Source organism: Mizuhopecten yessoensis, unplaced genomic scaffold (assembly GCF_002113885.1).
Source record: "Mizuhopecten yessoensis strain PY_sf001 unplaced genomic scaffold, ASM211388v2 scaffold10225, whole genome shotgun sequence".
NCBI classification, from domain to species: domain Eukaryota; kingdom Metazoa; phylum Mollusca; class Bivalvia; order Pectinida; family Pectinidae; genus Mizuhopecten; species Mizuhopecten yessoensis.
Window position 1 is genome coordinate 686470 of NW_018408440.1, and position 13482 is coordinate 699951.

The following is a 13482-nucleotide window of genomic DNA, read 5'->3' on the forward strand; positions in this document are numbered from 1 at the left end:
GACATGAAGACGTCAAAAGCATTCCGAAAATCATAGCAGGAATTCCCTTTAAGGATTAACCAATCAAATCACTGGGATCATTTTTCTCCATTTTTGGGCAGATGAGAGGATTTCACCTTGATGATCGAAAAGTCATTCAAACTCGTGAATAGGGAAACTGTGACTTTAGACATACTATGAACTAGTTTGAAAAGTTCGCTGTTTCATGCTAAGTCAAAGGGAAGTGTTAAAGCTGCAAAATTTTACTCTCGATCGGCTATAATTTTACCTATCACGTGACTTCCGGTTTTTTGTAAACATGGCCGACAAGTATGAGTAAGGTGCCTGAATATCCAGCCTGATGTCACTTTCTTAATTTATACCTGGTAAATGTTATTGCGATTGCTAGTTCTATGACCAAGTCACACGTGTTGGTAAGACACTTAGCTAAACCTTGATTAAATTCTAGGTTGACGTAAAACCACAAAAAAATAGCAGTCATTTTAAAATTGACGTCCAATATCGTAGAGAAACTGTAAAATTTTATTTCCTGAAAGTAGATTCTACTGCAGTTTATTAATATGGATTTTTTTCTGATGCCATACTTTGAATTATCAGTTGCATTGGTTTAAATGAGTATTTGTGTATCGAGTATTTCAGAACCACAAGGATGATGAATGAAATATATTCTGCTTTCTCAATGAGAAAAATGTTGTTAGAAAATGTCTAAAACAACTTTTCCCAATAGTTACGCCCTTTTAACATTACTGGAGCTGCCAGTAATTGGAACCGCTTATTAACGATTATCATTCACAATAGATATACAAATGTATATATAGTTTATTACTTAATATGTATAAATATAATTATTGTTTATAACAGACTTCTGGATTATATGAACAGGTACAGTACACTCTGTCGATTGAGCTATATAGCTCTATTGACCTAACTGAAAAAAGTCTTTTGAGCTATTTTCAAGTGATTTTCTTTTTTAAGGAAAACGAAACAAAGTCGCTTTTAAAAGAAGATTGTATCATAAGGTTGATAACAAAAGACATTAAATATAGTTGAAGTATTCTTTTTACAAAATAATGATGTAAAATAAATTGGAAATTTTACGTTTATGAAAAATGAAAATAAACATGTAACTATGCTTTTTGTAGTCAACATTACCATAAACCTTTTTGTTTGATGCAAATTTGCCTTAATTTAATGAAACTTTAAATCTGAGAAAATATAGCTCAATACAGCTATAATTTATAGGTGGATATAGCTATATAAGTCTTTATAGCTATATAGCTCAATCGGCAGACTGTACTGGGCCTAATGAATTGGGTTTGAATGAGACAAAAGACTAATATATATATTTGGATATCTGTGTACATAGTGAAGAAAAAAGTTTGATTTTCAAGAGTTTATTGTTTTGACATTAATTATTGATAATTAATAATAAAGATATCTGAATGCAGGTCATAGATTTAATCACAATAGGCAAAAGAGCAGGTAGTTTTATTGTAGTTTATTATTACAATAGGATAAATAATGTATGCAGGCAGACACTGCCTCTATATCCATATCTTAATATATTTTAAACGTATTTAGAAAATATTATTTATTGTTGACTTGTTCTGACCATACAATTGGCTTATCGTGACAAAATTTAAGGATATTTTTTAACCCAGAAGTACTAAATATCCAGGCACATATGCATTATTATATAATGACATTATTATAATGGCAGAGATATAATTGTGTCTTTAATTCACCAAGGCAGCCAGGGTTCGATTCCCTATATTATTCCCGATATTATTTTGATTTAATCAACATTAACAGATTGCATTCTGGTTCAAGATGTAGTGAACCAGGAAGGGTGTCGTTGAAAATCGAGCATGAAGAAATTTTGTTATCAAAATCTATATGTTATCAAACTTTGTTGTATTATTAATTAAATAAAATCTGCTTTGATATTGTCTGATTTTTGCTATCTAAAAAGTGTTAAGTCAAGTAATCTGCATATTTTAATAAAATAATATACTCTTGACTTATATGTACAAAACAACTACATTAGATTTTTGTATTTTTTTAGTAGATTGAAACCTTGTATAGCAGATACTGTATATCAGCAAAATGCCGACCGTTGACAAAGATGAAGAAAATGCCATCCGCATGAAAGTTGGATATAATGGGTAATGCATATGATACCTGTCACATGAACCAATGTGATCTGATGTATCTGTCTGTTATATTGCCAGATGAAGTGTGTTTCACCATAGAGTCATCTTTTGTCCCGATGTTGAAATCATTTACCCATATGACCCTTTTGTGATTTTGAAGTGTGGAAATAAAATTTAAAATATTTAATAGCTCTATCTTTAAAATTTGTCATCATGGATACTTATTTACTTAATTAACCGATTGCAGAGCTAATATTAACTAACAATAAACGATATGCTTTTTTTACAGGGATATTCTCATTACTAGTGTCAATGTTGAGATTAGCTACGCAGACTTCTGTGCTGAAATAAAGGACATCTGCAAGTTTGATGACCAACAGCCGTTTACCGTGAAATGGCTGGATGAGGAAGGTAAAAAAAAGAATGATATTTGTTTGGTAGTAAGACTATTTGAACTTCTGTGTCTGAATGTCTATGTTCAAATGATGTTAATTTTCATTTTGTTACATGTACATGTAATATTAGATATATCCAATCTATACTAATTATAAGAAATTTGATAAATATCTACAAAATGGTTTTAAGACTCTGTTAAGAGTATCCCCTCTCCATGCTACAAGTTAAATTTAAAATTCAAATGTTTTCAAACACTCAATTAAATATTGGTTTACATATTTCACCTGTTTATTGCCTTCCCAATTTTAGGATTTTAAAAAACTAATCCTTTTCTGATGCAGGTGACCCATGTACTATATCCTCCCAGTTGGAGCTTGACGAGGCCATCAGGTTGTACGAAATCAACAAGGACTCTGAGATCACCATTCATGGTCAGTCCTACTGTTGACATCTATTGTTCATCAGCAGTGCTGACATATATTTTTCATCAGCAGTGCTGACACATATTGTCCATCAGCAGTGCTGACACAAACATGGACAAATTCCAGCTAAGAAAGGGCATAAAGTTAAAAGACTTAGCCTGTACTTGATTACTTAATATTTTTGATCACTGAAACTAATACTATAGAATTCAAAAAATTCACATCCTCCATGTACATGTGTCGGACTCTTACTTCATTTATCCTTGTAGTAGGACATCAACAAAACTGTCTATAAAATCTCAAACATTCATTTTTCTATTTCAGCAGATACTTTAATTCTGTTGATAAAATTTTGAATTAGACACCATTAAACATGGTTATATAACATGAATATATTGTTGTTTCTCTAGGGAATCAAGCTACTAGAGAATAAATCATTTTATGCACAATGGGAAAAATAATAATACAACTCTTAAAAACAATTAAATTGATTATGACAAAAACCATTTCAGTATATATAAAGGCAGGTGGTTTCATTACCATATTTTATTCTATGTTTAACATTATGTTTTTCTCACAGTTTTCCCCAATGTGCCAGAGAGACCTGGGATGCCATGTCGAGGGGAGGATCGTAAGTTTTGTTGATTTTTCTACATAAAACAAACAGGTTTAAGTGTAAATTGAATAATTCTCAGAGGAGATCCGTGTGAAATAAACTAGAAAACACCTACTGTACAGGGTGAGTTATAAGATCTCTTGGAGATCCCAGAAGTTTAAACTGTACAGCACATGAGAAGATCCATGCTAAATGGATAATAACAGCTCCTAGTATGGTATTCCTAGGGGGTAGATTAAAAGCTCCAATGGAATGCCTTGTAGAGTCATCTATTATTGTAATATAGCCCTATACCTTCCCACACAACAATAAAATGTTCCTGAGGTAAAAGTTGAAAGTAGATTATTGTATTTATCCTGCACTAATTATAAGTCCAGTGGGCCAACATGCAATTTCTGACTCAAGTAAGAGGTTGGGTTTATATCAGAACAATGAAACAACATTTTTTGGTGTATCTACTGAAATGTGTTATATATGGGTAGGCTTAATACTAGGCATGGGTTTATCGCTATGTCAATATGGTGGTATATAACATAACATGACTTAACCCTTTCACCACTGTAGACCATAATTGACTCATAAAGATCAATGCATGGTAGAGTCTACTGAAGTTACATAGGGGTGAAAGGGTTAATCTTGCAATTTTATATGACGATGAACATTTTTATAAGACATCATTCAATAGACAGTACAGTTTGGTAATTTTATATCACTGCTAAATTGTCATTTCCTAATCTATTTATACGAATTCTCTTAAACTATTGGTGCCAATTATATTAACTGCTGAAGTACTTAATCATGCCTTTGTAAATGAGTACAAAATCTCGTTCTGAATCTGGTAGTTGGCATGGCAGTCAGAACATAAATGAGCGCTGTAGGTAGAAGTCACAGCCTCATTAGGCGAGGCCTAGGACGCGACTCTTGGCACCACCCTAGTTCCCTTGACGACTGGACCTGGTGTAAGTAGAAGTCACAGCCTTATTAGGCGAGGCCTAGGATGTGACTCTTGGCACCACCCTAGTTCCCTTGACGACTGGACCTGGTGTGTCTGTTGTCAAGTGAAGTATAAAAACAGCAAGCTTTACAATAGAATTATTATTTTAACAGGAAACATGTACAGAAAAGGGGCCCGACGGTGGAGGAAACTTTACAGGATCAACGGCCATCTATTCCAGGCAAAACGGTTCTCCAAAGTAAATATTGTAGGGCAGGTCTTAGCTGAAGGTAGCAAAGCAGAAAACGCCTGCTTAGGATAAACACTAGACAGATTTAATTTTGAGCAAAATAATTACGACATATTTGGATGAAATAATTGTATAAAGCAGATTTGTATGATATAATCATGTATGTCGCTTTTGTGTGATGTAGGATTCAGTTGACGGTTTTGGTTATACACAATTCAAAGTCATTGGTGAAGGGTATGATTTCTGGTAGGACCCACTTGTAGGTTTCATGGTCCAAAGATTGTTTTTTTTTAAATCATTTATATAGAATTTAAAACTTGGTACATTTACAACAATTTAGTATGCAAAAAAGATGAAAGACAAAATAAAATTTTAGGTCAATTGTCAAGGTCATAGGTGAAAGTTAAAATTTCAGGTAGCCATACCTTGTTGTCATAAGTAATTAAAGCAAAAGTCGTGCGTTTTAGCAGCAGCTGTCGGTGAATTTGAAGCTAACAAAAATGTCTTTCCAGTCGAGGAGAGAAGGTAACTTCTCGCTTTACTCGCCCAGCCTCTCTGGAATGCAAGTACATGCATTTATTCTGAATCAAAATCATCTTCCAACATCATCTCAAACATCGTTATAAATGAGTGATCTATTTAACTTTTAAATCTATTGATATCATACTTTCTGCAGTTTGAAATCTCCCTGCGGCACCCTCTCAGTGTGTGCATGCTCTAATTGAACCTGTTCGTTTTTATTCAAACCAAATGTGAACAGAAATATATGATTAGAGGTATATATTATGATACTTTTAATTCTTACTTGGGATATATTTAGTGTGTTATGTGTGAACTCAGACTAATAGCTGACACTGTGTTGTCGGACGACAGCGTAGTGCTGTACATGTTTGCTTCTCACTGAAGGCCTGGATATTGCACTATTTTGGGCATAGCTATTTTTATCACGGCTTTCCCAAAAGATGAAACTGATCCTGTGCACACTGGCCGTTGGCTTCAGGTCATGTCATTATCAACTACGTAGACTTTTGTAAGGAGATATATATTTTGAGTATCAACTCTATTTTCAGGTTATCAATTGACTAAATGGCCCCTTTAAGGTCACCATTACAATACATAGAAAATCTGGTCACCATTACAATACATAGAAAATCCCTAACAACTGAGAATATGGTAAGTGTTGAATGAAAATGTGACAAATCTGTGTTTCTTTTTCCAGAAAGCGTTTTGCTCATTCTGCTCAGACAGGATCTGGGGCCTTGGTCGTCAGGGTTACAAGTGTATCCAGTGTAAACTTACAGTCCATAAGCGATGCCACAAGTTCCTCAAGGTGGTCTGTGGAGCACCGCTCCTTGTGAGTGTTGATTGAAACCGTCACACATTTTAAGTGTTTAATTTTCTAGAAATAATTACAAAATATATGTTTACTACTGTCAAGTTTGACTCCTCAGAAGTTGTCTTTGAGACTTTGCACACATCATAAATATAATTGTTGGAAAAAATGGGGCTCAACTTGAACATTAAGATATTGGTGGTTAATAAAGTTGATGACTATATATGACACTAAATAATTGTGTTTATGTTTGTGTGTTTACAGCCACAATCGGAGCACCGACCAGAACCACCTCCCACCTATAATACAACCCAGTACCCAAGCAAGCATTCCAACGGGGACAACCCCACAGGTAAGGGCTAACTGACTGATTAAGACACGGTATCTATAGGCCTGTGAGTCCGTGACTGATTAAGACACTGTATCTATAGGCCTGTGAGTCCGTGACTGTTTAAGACACTGTATCTATAGGCCTGTGAGTCCATGACTGTTTAAGACACTGTATCTATAGGCCTGTGAGTCCATGACTGTTTAAGACACTGTATCTATAGGCCTGTGAGTCCGTGACTTATTAAGACACGGTATCTATAGGCCAGTGAGTCCGTTACTGATTAAGACACGGTATCTTTAGGCCTGTGAGTCCGTGACTGATTAAGACACGGTATCTATAGGCCAGTGAGTCCGTGACTGATTAAGACACGGTATCTATAGGCCTGTGAGTCCGTGACTGATTAAGACACGGTATCTATAGGCCTGTGAGTCCGTGACTGATTAAGACACGGTATCTATAGGCCTGTGAGTCCGTGACTGATTAAGACACGGTATCTATAGGCCTGTGAGTCCGTGACTGATTAAGACACGGTATCTATAGGCCTGTGAGTCCGTGACTGATTAAGACACGGTATCTATAGGCCTGTGAGTCCGTGACTGATTAAGACACGGTATCTATAGGCCTGTGAGTCCGTGACTGATTAAGACACGGTATCTATAGGCCTGTGAGTCCGTGACTGATTAAGACACGGTATCTATAGGCCTGTGAGTCCGTGACTGATTAAGACACGGTATCTATAGGCCTGTGAGTCCGTGACTGATTAAGACACGGTATCTATAGGCCTGTGAGTCCGTGACTGATTAAGACACGGTATCTATAGGCCTGTGAGTCCGTGACTGATTAAGACACGGTATCTATAGGCCTGTGAGTCCGTGACTGATTAAGACACGGTATCTATAGGCCTGTGAGTCCGTGACTGATTAAGACACGGTATCTATAGGCCTGTGAGTCCGTGACTGATTAAGACACGGTATCTATAGGCCTGTGAGTCCGTGACTGATTAAGACACGGTATCTATAGGCCTGTGAGTCCGTGACTGATTAAGACACTGTATCTATAGGCCTGTGAGTCCGTGACTGATTAAGACACTGTATCTATAGGCCTGTGAGTCCGTGACTGATTAAGACACGGTATCTATAGGCCTGCGAGTCCGTGACTGTTTAAGACACAGTATCTATAGGCCTGTGAGTCCGTTACTGATTAAGACACAGTATCTATAGGCCTGTGAGTCCGTGACTGTTTAAGACACGGTATCTATAGGCCTGTGAGTCCCTGACTGATTAAGACACAATATCTATAGGCCTGTGAGTCCGTGACTGATTAAGACACTGTATCTATAGGCCTGTGAGTCCGTTAGAACAAAACTATAAAGGAAGTAACTGGTTTCTGTCTGCAGGTTTTATGAGCTTTAAAGAAACATTGACTAAATTATAAGTACATGTAAGATCCAATCAGTTACTGCGGGTTTGATGTGTATATACAACATACATATATGAATATTCTCAATTACTTCTTGGGATTTTTTATCTGAATATTCTCAATGACTTCTTGGGAATTTTTAAATGGACTTGAAACTAAATACTGTTTGGAGATCTCGAAGGGTAAACTCAGCAACCAACACTGACACTACATTATAAACATTGACGTATATAATAGTGATGTAACATGTTATACCACTAAAATACCACTATATGTTGTGTCCATAGGTAAACACATTTCTGTCAACTATTTTTGTAATTTTGGACAATCTACAGTATGAACTGAACAATAATTAATGTATCCTTCCACAATCTCAGTTGTATGAGCTCGTATTGTTTTGTGTATTCTTGTAACATTGATCACATGTTGTCAAATGTCAACAATGACAAACCAATGACTCACCCACCATTTCGTCAATGTTTCCATATATCTCAGAAAAACAGCCGATAGAAACCAACTATTTTCCTTAAAATGTATTCTTCCGTAATCAAACATTCATGGGACTATGAAAACAGTGTTTAAAACTTAATGAACTAGGGTAGCATTTGTTTATCGGGATCCAAGCGGTTGAACCGATTGGACTAAAGTTGTTTATTTATGAAATAAGGTTGGTCTGCCAGGATTTATACCTGAAAAATTTACATTTAATAACAGATAAACCGGTTGAACCGGATACGAGAAAGGGGCCTAGGTACAATGGAATTATTAAGAACCGGATACGAGAAAGGGGCCTAGGTACAATGGAGTTATTAAGAACCAGATATGAGAAAGGGGCCTAGGTACAATGGAATTATTAAGAACCGGACACAAGAAAGGGGCCTAGGTACAATGGAATTATTAAGAACCAGATACGAGAAAGGGGCCTAGGTACAATGGAATTGTTAAGGACCAGATACGAGAAAGGGGCCTAGGGACAATGGAATTGTTAAGAACCAGATACAAGAAAGGGGTCTAGGTACAATGGAATTATTAAGAATCGGATACAAGAAAGGGGCCTAGGAACAATGGAATTATTAAGAACCAGATACGAGAAAGGGGCCTACGTACAATGGAATTATTAAGAACCGGACACAAGAAAGGGGCCTAGGTACAATGGAACTGTTAAGAACCAGATACGAGAAAGGGGCCTAGTTAAGAACCGGATACGAGAAAGGGGCCTAGGAACAATGGAGTTATTAAGAACCAGATATGAGAAATGGGCCTAGGTACAATGGAATTATTATGAACCGGACACAAGAAAGGGGCCTAGGTACAATGGAACTGTTAAGAACCAGATACGAGAAAGGGGCCTATGTACAATGGAATTGTTAAGAACCAGATACGAGAAAGAGGCCTAGGTACAATGGAATTGTTAAGAACCAGATACGAGAAAGGGGTCTAGGTACAATGGAATTGTTAAGAACCAGATATGAGAAAGGGGCCTAGGTACAATGGAATTATTAAGAACCAGATACAAGAAAGGGGCCTAGGTACAATGGAATTATTAAGAATCGGATACAAGAAAGGGGCCTAGGTACAATGGAAATATTAAGGACCAGATATGAGAAAGGGGCCTAGGTACAATGGAATTATTAAGAACCAGATATGAGAAAGGGGCCTAGGTACATTGGAATTATTAAGAACCGGATACAAGAAAGGGGCCTAGGTACAATGGAATTATTAAGAACCAGATATGAGAAAGGGACTAGGTACAATGGAATTATTAAGAACCGGATACAAGAAAGGGGTCTAGGTACAATGGAATTATTAAGAACCAGATATGAGAAAGGGGCCTAGGTACAATGGAATTATTAAGAACCGGATACAAGAAAGGGGCCTAGGTACAATAGAATTATTAAGAACCAGATATGAGAAAGGGGCCTAGGTACAATTGAATTATTAATACCGGATACAAGAAAGGGGCCTAGGTACAATGGAATTATTAAGAACCAGATATGAGAAAGGGACCTAGGTACAATGGAATTATTAAGAACCAGATATGAGGAAGGGGCCTAGGTACAATGGAATTATTTAGAACTGGATATGAGAAAGGGGCCTAGGTACAATGGAATTATTAAGAACCAGATATGAGAAAGGGACCTAGGTACAATGGAATTATTAAGAACCAGATATGAGGAAGGGGCCTAGGTACAATGGAATTATTTAGAACTGGATATGAGAAAGGGGCCTAGGTACAATGGAATTATTAAGAACCAGATACGAGGAAGGGGCCTAGGTACAATGGAATTATTAAGAACCAGATACGAGGAAGGGGCCTAGGTACAATGGAATTAGTAAGAACCAGATATGAGGAAGGGGTCTAGGTACAATGGAATTATTAAGAACTGGATACGAGAAAGGGGCCTAGGTACAATGGAATTATTAAGAACCAGATACGAGGAAGGGGCCTAGGTACAATGGAATTATAAAGAACTGGATACGAGAAAGGGGCCTTGGTACAATGGAATTGTTAAGAACCAGATACGAGAAAGGGGCCTAGGAACAATGGAATTATTAAGAACTGGATACGAGAAAGGGGCCTTGGTACAATGGAATTATTAAGAACCAGATACGAGGAAGGGGCCTATGTACAATGGAATTATTAAGAACCGGATACAAGAAAGGGGCCTAGGTACAATGGAAATGTTAAGAACTGGATACGAGAAAGGGGCCTAGATACAATGGAATTGTTAAGAACCAGATACAAGAAAGGGGCCTAGGTACAATGGAATTATTAAGAACCAGATACGAGAAAGGGGCCTAGGTACAATGGAATTATTAAGAACCGGATACGAGAAAGGGGCCTGGGTACAATGGAATTGTTAAGAACCGGATACGAGAAAGGGGCCTGGGTACAATGGAATTGTTAAAACCGGATACGAGAAAGGGGCCTGGGTACAATGTAATTGTTAAGAACCAGATACGAGAAAGGGGCCTAGGTACAATGGAATTATTAAGATGCCTGGATAGGTCAGTTCTGGTTTGAATTAGAGTTCAGAAAATATGTCTGACAAGATGTGATGTTTTAACTGTTGATACTTTTATTTTGTTGATGTTTTCATTTGTTGATGTTTTACTTCCAGACCACGGGACCTCTGTCGAGGTAGATAAGGAGGTAAGTCTTAACAGTTTGTCTGATCTTTAATTGTCCATTAATTGTTGTATGGTGGCAAATTTGTAATCCTAGCTACTTTTTCTGTTGCAATGTCTGGTGTTCACAGATAATCAAGGTGTTTCTCTTGCAATCAATTTGGTGTCAGATTTGCAATTTCTACTCTGTAGCTGTCTGAACATTTTTCCAATGTCTAGAAATCAGAATTGATTGACAATTTCTCGGCATTATGCCTGTGTTCAATATCTTATTATCCTATCTTTGATTTGTTTTCTGTACAATTATAAAATATTTGAAATAATTTTTCCAAAGATTTGTAAATGTGTAATTTCAATCAGGAATTCTTGATTGGTCTGACTTTACAAGTTAATATTTTGTAATTACATGTATCAAAAATGTCTATTGCAATATCAAAAAAGACGTATTGCACTGTCAAAACATAACAAATAAGAAGATTTAATTAAAGAATTTAAAGCCAAAGGATTATTATCAATTGACATGTAATCAGTTATTGATTAATTTTGTAAAAGCAATTTAGAGTCAGTCATTTAGATGAAAACTGCAGACAGCCTCAGATATACTGATAGTTTCTACTTATTTATCTTAAACAGCACATCAAAATCTCCCTGTTTAACATGGTTGATGGTTTTCTTGTTTAAGATTTCACTCTCACAGGAGGAGGTGTCCGTTAGTTCACCTGAGGTACAGAATTATCAGATTATCTCCCCTTATATCCAGTATGACTTATGATTGTCTCCCTTTGTTTGATGTTTGATCATCTGCACCCTATGACGTCATTGGCATGTTTACTGGTCACATATTTGTTTTGCAGTTGTTGTTTATTTAGTGTTTTTCACAATTCAAACAGATAAAACACCACAGGTGGATAGAGATAATGAAGTCTAGTGTTAACAAATTATGATTTTTCAAAATGACATTTCATAACTTGAAATTCTGAAAAAGTAGGGAGAAATTATTTTTGTTCCGCATGTAAAGTTTCACAGATTAAAAAATTGATTTACGACCTATGTATTCATGTATGCTAATTATAAATTCATTCAAGTTTTAGTAAGACATATCTCAAACATTTTGTTTTGACAACATTTTTTACCATGTTAATTGACCAACAGCTGTGTTAAAGTGGTAAATACAACTTAATTAAAACTGTCCACCTATGGTCTGCATTTCTTTGTGTGTAGCAGGTTTATTGTGTGTTTGTAATGATTATATTAGCTACTTGTGTTTGTGGTGTGATATAGCCAGTGGTAGTAGGTAGTATCCTGTTAAATGTGACCTGACCTAGGATGTGTTATGATATAGTCAGTGGTAGTAGGTATTATACTGTTAAATGTGACATGACCTAGGATCTGTTATGATATAGCCAGTGGTAGTAGGTATTATACTGCTAAATGTGACCTGACCTAGGATGTGTTATGATATAGACAGTGGTAGTAGGTATTATACTGTTAAATGTGACCTGACCTAGGATTTGTTACGATATAGCCAGTGGTAGTAGGGATTATACTGTTAAATGTGACCTGACCTAGGATTTGTAATGATATAGCCAGTGGTAGTAGGTATTATACTGCTAAATGTGACCTGACCTAGGATGTGTTATGATATAACCAGTGGTAGTAGGTATTATACTGTTAAATGTGACCTGACCTAGGATGTGGTACGATATAGCCAGTAGAAGTAGGTATTATACTGTTAAATGTGACCTGACCTAGGATGTGGTACGATATAGCCAGTAGAAGTAGGTATTATACTGTTAAATGTGACCTGACCTAGGATGTGTTATGATATAACCAGTGGTAGTAGGTATTATACTGTTAAATGTGACATGACCTAGGATCTGTTATGATATAGCCAGTGGTAGTAGGTATTATCCTGTTAAATGCTACCTGACCTAGGATTTGTTATGATATAGCCAGTGGTAGTAGGTATTATCATGTTAAATGTTACCTGACCTAGGATTTGTTATGATATAGCCAGTTGTAGTAGGTATTATCCTGTTAAATGTGACCGGACCTAGGATGTGTTATGATATAGCCAGTGGTAGTAGGTATTAGACTGTTAAATGTGACCTGACCTAGGATGTGTTATGATATAACCAGTGGTAGTAGGTATTATACTGTTAAATGTGACCTGACCTAGGATGTGGTACGATATAGCCAGTAGAAGTAGGTATTATACTGTTAAATGTGACCTGACCTAGGATGTGGTACGATATAGCCAGTAGAAGTAGGTATTATACTGTTAAATGTGACCTGACCTAGGATGTGGTACGATATAGCCAGTAGAAGTAGGTATTATACTGTTAAATGTGACCTGACCTAGGATGTGGTACGATATAGCCAGTAGAAGTAGGTATTATACTGTTAAATGTGACCTGACCTAGGATGTGGTACGATATAGCCAGTAGAAGTAGGTATTATACTGTTAAATGTGACCTGACCTAGGATTTGTTACGATAT

General features: G+C 36.3%; 1 protein-coding gene across 6 annotated transcripts in view; it reads left to right on the forward strand.

The window, feature by feature from the left end:
• The first annotated feature begins 50 nt into the window (after window positions 1-50).
• LOC110459789 (protein kinase C iota type-like) overlaps window positions 51-13482 on the forward strand; it is a 50871-nt gene continuing 37439 nt past the window's right edge. For 3 of the 6 annotated variants that reach the window (XM_021512227.1, XM_021512229.1, XM_021512230.1), the window contains exons 1-10: window positions 51-365; window positions 2066-2165; window positions 2443-2564; window positions 2891-2980; window positions 3552-3602; window positions 4695-4780; window positions 5991-6125; window positions 6369-6456; window positions 10977-11008; window positions 11666-11707. In XM_021512227.1, coding sequence (XP_021367902.1) covers window positions 2107-2165; window positions 2443-2564; window positions 2891-2980; window positions 3552-3602; window positions 4695-4780; window positions 5991-6125; window positions 6369-6456; window positions 10977-11008; window positions 11666-11707 — 705 coding nt within the window. In that variant the 5' untranslated portion in view covers window positions 51-365; window positions 2066-2106. The remainder of the gene's footprint in view (window positions 366-2065; window positions 2166-2442; window positions 2565-2890; window positions 2981-3551; window positions 3603-4694; window positions 4781-5990; window positions 6126-6368; window positions 6457-10976; window positions 11009-11665; window positions 11708-13482) is intronic. The other 3 variants (XM_021512231.1, XM_021512232.1, XM_021512228.1) reach the window with 2 other exon arrangements.